The 7,316-nt window shown below is 37.5% G+C and overlaps 1 protein-coding gene across 1 annotated transcript; it reads right to left on the bottom strand.

Annotated features, from left to right (window-relative positions):
* Nucleotides 1–1,626: 1,626 nt before the first annotated feature.
* On the bottom strand, nt 1,627–4,565 carry dharma. Its single transcript, XM_051958227.1, has 3 exons — nt 4,313–4,565; nt 3,861–4,069; nt 1,627–1,725 (listed from the first exon to the last, which is right to left on the bottom strand). Exons 1-3 carry the CDS (start codon nt 4,563–4,565, stop codon nt 1,627–1,629), a joined length of 561 nt encoding a protein of 186 aa, XP_051814187.1.
* Between the last annotated feature and the right edge of the window lie 2,751 nt (nt 4,566–7,316).

Genomic DNA, 7,316 nt, shown 5'->3' with positions numbered 1-7,316 from the left:
TCAGCAACAAACGCCCAATATTTGTTGCTGTTTTCTGGTTTTATTCTCATAATAAAAGCTGAGTAGGCTTTGGCTTTTTTTTAAAGTTCTTAAAAGAAAACAGCTGCTTTCTGACAGGTTAGGAATACTCCAGCGCTCACAGAAATTACCACACACATCACCATGGACCCAAGGAACAACACCGTATGCATCTCAGCACTGCACATGCTATAGCGCCCCCTACAGTATTTTTAACAAACAGCCCCCCCAGCACATTTCACCTACATCCATGAAATTTGGGAGGCTTATAGAGCACATCAGGACGCACAAAAAAGCCTCTTGGAGCCATGTCCTAAACCCAACAGGAAGTCGGCCATCTTGGATTAATTGTGAGATTTTTGATGATTTTTCTCATTTTTGAGAGTTAATACCTCCTAGGGGATAATTCCAGGAGACCTGAAATTTTGTCAGTCCACACAGCAGGACTTGGTTTGGAAAAGTTATCAAAAGTTTAACCAGAAACCAAATGGCGTGGCCATGGCGACCATTAGAGTTTTGATGCTTCGCCATGAAACATCAACTGCTGTATAACTCTCCTCTGCATGCTCCAATCTGCCTCAAACTTTCCATGTGTGATCACAATCCAATCCTGATCACATCTACAGGCCAACAGACACTCTCAGTCGCAGCGCCACCTGTTGGATGGACAGGAAATGCTCTATAACTGCTCTGAACATGCTCCAATCTGCCTGAAACATTGCATGTGTGATCAGAGTCCGGTCCTGATGTCATCCACAGGCGGAAATACACTCTCAGTCACAGCGCCACCTGCTGGACGTGTGTGGATTCGCAAACCAGCACGGATGCGAGGACCCGTCCATCGCTGCTTGCAGCTTCAATTTTATTTTAAATTATTTTAAAGTTGTTGAATGTTTTAGTTTTACTGCCAGATTTTTAGCATTTTAAAAACATTTATATTTTTATGTGCAGTGTAGAGTTACAGCTGACAACTTTTTTTTCTTTTTTTGTTTTTTGTCTGCATTGCAGTGTGTGAATGTGTGAATGTGACGTATCATGTAAAGCGCTTTGGATAAAAGTGCTATATAAATACAACCATTTACCATTTATTTATTCTCATTGTTAAACGCCACAGAAGGGGTGTCAACACTTTATGAGATTAATGCATATTTTAGTCTTGCAGCCAAATATTTTATTATTTTATTTTATTATATGTTTTAGTTTTGCTGCCAGATTTTTAGCTTTTTTAAAACATTTTTATTTTTACGTGCAGTGTAGAGTTACAGCTGACAACTTAAAAACACACAAAGACGTGTTCTAAAATTTGAGCTCTTTAACTTTGTGCTTTTCTCAGTATTCTTTGATATAAAGAACATTAAATGTCATGCAGTGATTCTGCATATAAAAACACAAAGAAAATAAACTAAACTCAGGAGTGGATTTTAGTCGAAGCCACTTTATTTTGAAACTTAAAACATCAAAGTTGGGTTTAAACCTCCAAACTCATTTTCAATAAATTACACAGGAACAGAAAACGTGTTTAAAACTAGAAAGTCAGACTTTCTTTGCAGCACCTGAAGGCATCGCAGCACTCAGCTGATCAGTGGAAGAACCGCTGGATGTTCAGGTTCACAGGAAGCAGCTGAACATCTTCTTCTCTGAGTCACCAGATGGAGCAGGTTCGGCTTTCGACCTCTTCCTTCTGGCTCTGCGGTTCTTAAACCAAACCTGAAAACGACAAAAAGATTCATGAGTTACAGAGAAACACTTTAAGAACCAAACAGCAGAAATATGAACGTCCAGATGTGTAAAAAGTGACTGCTGAGAGAAGAAAGAGCGAGCGTCAAATTCACCTTCATCTGCAAAATCTGGCGTTTAATTGTCACTTCTGTGGACGAAACACTAAAATATCACACCGGACCGACTTCATATTTAATGTGGAAGTAAAGTTTTAGCCACAGAAAAAACCCTGATTGGTCTGATTGGTCTGTGTCAAGTGCGTCAAAGTGTGAGATTTGGAGGTTGGTAGTGTCTACAGATACGGACCCGTATCCGTAGCCTGTGGCCTACGGATACGGCACTTTACCTTATCATAAATATTAATGAGACGTACATGAATATTAATGAGCCGGCTGATGAACGCGCTTTGTGATTGGCTGGTAATCCGACGTACATAAATATTAATGAGCCGGTTTGGTAATCCGAGTGATGAAGGCGCTTCCGTGATTCGAGGTGAATCTGCGTGCCGAGCCTGTCATGTCAGTCATCTGCTGTTCTCTTTTCTATCATGCATAATGTCTTATAAATATCATTATCTGACTTTTTCACGGACAGCGATTTGGGGGTTGAAATCAGCACTACTATTAAAAATAGCAAAACTTTTTATTCACGTGACCCTGTTCTAATAAAGCACAAACAGCAAACAAAACAAATGGCGGAACTAACAGCCAGCAAACTACAAGTATTTTTTTACCTTCAAAAGTAGCGACAGACTATTACATATTAACAACCTAAACAAAACCCTGACGTATTTTCTACGTCTGTCAACACAGACACTGTCACAGTCACTTTAATGTTAGCGGACTCTGTTGAATGGCTAAGTTACATCACCACAAACAAATCTCACAATATCACAGTAAATCGAGTTTGTGGTTTTTTTTAATTCATGCCGAATTAAAGAGCTGCTCCTCACCATTCACGAGTGTTTGTTTCATATTCGACATCCTTAACTTTATCTTGTAAATTAGCGTCCGAAATTAAATGGGAACATTTGCAATGGAGTTCGTCAGCCGCTTCCACCACTGAACGCGGTAAACTAATTAATAGGAACTGGACTTCAAACAATTTATACACGGCGTCTAAAAGCGTAAAAACTGCAATGTCTAAAGTGTGAGAGGAGACGGTGTATTTTTGGTTAAATTATACAATGTTCGCCGTCAAAGTCATTCATATAAACTGCCTGTAATGTGCAGCAAATAGTAGTTAACCATCGCCAGCTCTTCAGTGACCTTAACGGGTCCGTAACTCTAGTACAGATGCTACGGGTACGGGTCCGTACCTGTAGCATCAACCTTGGAGGTTTGGCAACTCCAATAAATAATACGACCTACGACTTTATAAAATCAAACACCGAATTAAGAAAAAATGGTGCGTGAAAGGCCACGTGAGGTTGTTTGGTACCTTTAATCATTAGAAAATGTTGTAATTTATAAAAAGAAACACTTGATGTTAAAGAAAAGTTTGGTGAGTTTGTGCGTAAAAGTATCGGTGCCTCTAAGAACAAGGAAACGGTAATTCAGCTTCACATTTGGTCATTTAAATGAAGAAACACTTAATTTAGAAGAAAACAACTGACGGATTAGTGCATAAACAAATACTAAAATTCGACTTCAGAATGCATTTTATGAAAAAGAATTGCTTTGTTTTAAACGTTTGGTGAGTCTGTGCGTAAAAACGCAGCCTGTGGTTTTGGCTCCTTAAATGAATCATTAAACGTTAAATACTGTTTAAAATCAAACTAAGTTAATTGAAACTTTTTAAAAATGCGCGTAAAATGCTACATGAGGTTGTTTGGTACCTTTAATAATTATAAAATGTTGTGTTTTATCAAAGAAACACTTGATTTAAAAGAAAAAGTTTGGCGAGTCTGTGCGTAAAAGTGTAACTTGTTGCTTTGGCACCTTAAACGAAGAATAAAACGATAAATATTAGTTTAGAATTAGTGTTTGATGAAATAAACACTTAATTTCAGAAGAAAACCTGGTGAGCCGGTGCGTAAAATGCAGCCTGGGAACGTTTTACGCATCCCGGAAGCGGTTTTACGCAGCGTCCTCGCTCCCCCTGAGCCACCGTGTCTCACTCACCCTGACGGTCTCCTCGCTCAGCCCGGTGTTTTTCGCCACCTCAGCGCGCGCCTCCCCGGTCGGGTAGTCGGTGAGCTGGAACAGAGCCTCCAGCTGCTTGGTCTGACCGTGCGTAAACACCGTCCTCATCCGGACCTTCGGACGCGGCTGCAGCTGCGCGGAGGCTCCGGGTTGGTGGAAACCGGCGCAGCTCGTCACCGGCTGAACATCTGGAGGAAATAAGATCAGAGAAAGTGATTTGGTTAGCGGAGTTTGTAAAAAAAAAAAAAAAAAGGCGCAAAATTTACTGTGCATTTAATTTGGAACTTAAAATAAGATTGAAGCAGCTCAATCCTGATTAAAATATATATAAAAAATATAAATAATAAATAAATAAACAAACAGTTTTTAAACGTTTAAACTTCAACTAAACAGTTTCTAAAGAATGAAAACAACAAAAAATCGTTTCCAACCTGCAGCTTGGAGGCCGAAAGCTCCAGAGTTCGGATGAATCCCGGTGAAGTCTGGAGGACGGAAACCGGCTCCGTGCGGATAAAACATCCCTCCGTACTGCAGGTAGTCCGCGACCGGGACCGGGACTGGGACCGGGACCAGCACCGGGACCGGAGCAGGAGGTCTGAGGAGGATCTGGTCGTTTGAGGCCTCCGGGAAATGCTGGGAGAGAATCCGCTCGATGCTGAAGTCCGACACCCGGGGTCCGGCCATGAGGCAGGCCGGGAGAGTTCAGCGGGGTCCAGCAGGTCTGACAGAGTCCGGGAGGGTCCAGCAGGGTCTACCAGGGTCTACCAGAGTCCAGGAGGGTCCAGCAGGGTCCAGCAGGTCTGACAGAGTCCAGGAGGGTCCAGCAGGGTCCAGCAGGTCTGACAGAGTCCGGGAGGGTCCAGCAGGGTCCAGCAGGTCTGACAGAGTCCAGGAGGGTCCAGCGGGGTCCAGCAGGTCTGACAGAGTCCGGGAGGGTCCAGCAGGGTCCAGCAGGTCTGACAGAGTCCAGGAGGGTCTGGATTTAAGAGAAACCGGAACTCTTTAAAGTGCGAATGAGCCGCTGCAGAACTTTGATGTTTGGAGGTTCAGCTTTTAATCTCCAATCAGGTTCTTCAAAGAACTTCTCCAGATGTTCATCTTCAGAGGTTCTTCATCTTCAGAGGTTCTTCATCCAACAAAAGCAGTTTCGGTTCAAAATCTCTTTGATTTCAGATCTTTGGAAGCTGTTTTCTCAGATTTCGCAGATTTTTTTCTGTTTTATTTTAAACTAAATGTTGAAATTATTATTTTTTAGAAACGTTTTCAGGGAACAGAAGAGAAACTTTCATTTTATTTGATTCTAAATGTTGTTTGAAGTCATAATTTAAAATACTTTTATATCAGAAGTATTTATTTTCTACTGATGAGCTTTTTAAAAATGTTTAAAATGTCTTTTTCTTAAGCAGATTTTAAAATAAAATAAATAAACATCATTTTATTCATTTAAACATTTTGCACAATATTTAAACTCTGATCTGTAGTTTTAAAAAATAATTTTAAAATTAATTTGCTGAATAGAAATGTTTATTTTTATAATACGTTTTCTTGTTAGCATTTAAACAGAAATTCTAAATTATGTTTAAAAATCAGATAAACAAACAAAAAGCAGAATAAAAACATTGAACTAAAATTAAAATCTCTTTGGAGCTGTTTTTCTCACCATCAGAGCTTTTTAGTTTTATTTTAAATGTTGAACTTTTTATTTCTTTAAACTATTTCCAAGAAAAAGAAGAAAAACTTTTTAATTTTATTTTATTCTAAATGTTGTTTGAGGTCATAATTTAAAATACTTTTACATCAGAAGCATTTATTTTCCAACAATCAGCTTTTTTAAAATGTCTTTTTCTGAAGCAAATTTTTAAATATCAACCTAAATAATTTTATTTCTTTTTAATGTAACGATTGATTTGGATTTGTGATTAAAAATAATTTAAAATGAATTCTATGAATGAATTTATTCATTTTGTCTTTATGACGGAGAACTAAAAGTAAAAAAAACTTTTAAAATGTTTCTTGTTAGTTTAATACACAGAAACAAACAAATAAAAATGAAACTTCACCAAATAAAGACTTCAACAAACACTTTTTCTAAAACTTCAAATCCAGTATTTTCTCATGAAATATTCACTTATTTCTATTTATTTATTTAACGTTTTATTCATATGAGGAACTTTGTGTTTTATTTGGTTAAAATCATAGAATCAAAGCTTTTTAGTGAAATCAAACCTGCAGGAAATAACTTTTTTACCACCAAAATAAAATATTTATTATTTATTAACTGTTTTTAACTTTTATTTCTGCAATAATTTATTGTTATTTTACAGATTTGTACAGGTTTCAATGTGCAGGAAAATCACAAAAACTAAATTAAAACTGTAAATAATGTTAACAATCATGTTTTTTTTTATTTTCCTTTATTCTGTGTGTTAAAGTTAAATTTAGCCTTTTTAAAAACAGAAAAATCACATTAATTAAGGACTGTTTTTGGACTAAATGACAGATAACATCCTTAAAAAATCTGTATTTTTATAAATAACATTCTACTGTTTTAAAAGTGTATTTTATTTTTATTTTATGTTTGAAATGTTTGTTTTATTGTAATAATTCCTAAATGTGTGAATTTAAACACAAGTCAGTTTGAGATGCAAAAAAATCAGAAATTAGAGCTTCAAATGTTTCCTGTTGGAGACTTCAGAGAGAAGATCAATCAGAGATCAATAAGTGATCAATCAGAGATCAATAAGTGATCATAAGTGGTCAATAAGTGATCATAAGTGGTCAATAAGTGATCATAAGTGGTCAATAAGTGATCATAAGTGGTCAATAAGTGACCTGTCAGAGTCTCTTTAAAGCCTCGGTGGGTTAACGATCTGATGGATCACCAGTCGTCAGCTGAAGATCAAAGAGTCTGTAATTAAATAAAGATAAATGTGAACAAACAGCAGGTTGTTTTGATGTAAAGATCAAAAACTCCTCATTTACATTTTGTTTGATCGCTAACACGCTCTGGTAGAAACTGAAGTCACATGTTCAAAACTCTTAACAGTCTGCAAACAGAAGTCCATGTGGACCGAACTGTGAATCACTTTCATTGCTTTCACACAAAATGCATTCAGTGACCACAGCCACCAAAATTCATGAACTCTTCTCTCAGTTTCTAGTTCACCTCCTGCAGAACACTCGACCTTTACAGCACATTTATTAAACGCTAACACACTGTGTTCAAAACTGTTAAAACACAATCAGAACAGAATGAAGGAGGAAAAACACGGTGAATTTCTGCTGCAGCCACATTGAACTCTATGGAAAGTCATGTCATAATATTAACTAAGAAGGAGACACTCAGAAAGGTTCTACCCACAATGCATCTCCAGAGAAGACATCAGATGTAATGGATGGAAACATGAGGCCAAATGCAGACGACAGTTTACATGT

Source organism: Acanthochromis polyacanthus, chromosome 13, assembly GCF_021347895.1.
Source record: "Acanthochromis polyacanthus isolate Apoly-LR-REF ecotype Palm Island chromosome 13, KAUST_Apoly_ChrSc, whole genome shotgun sequence".
Classification (NCBI taxonomy): Eukaryota; Metazoa; Chordata; class Actinopteri; family Pomacentridae; genus Acanthochromis; species Acanthochromis polyacanthus.
Note: the sequence above shows the minus strand (reverse complement) of the source record. Positions and strands in the feature narration are given on the sequence as shown.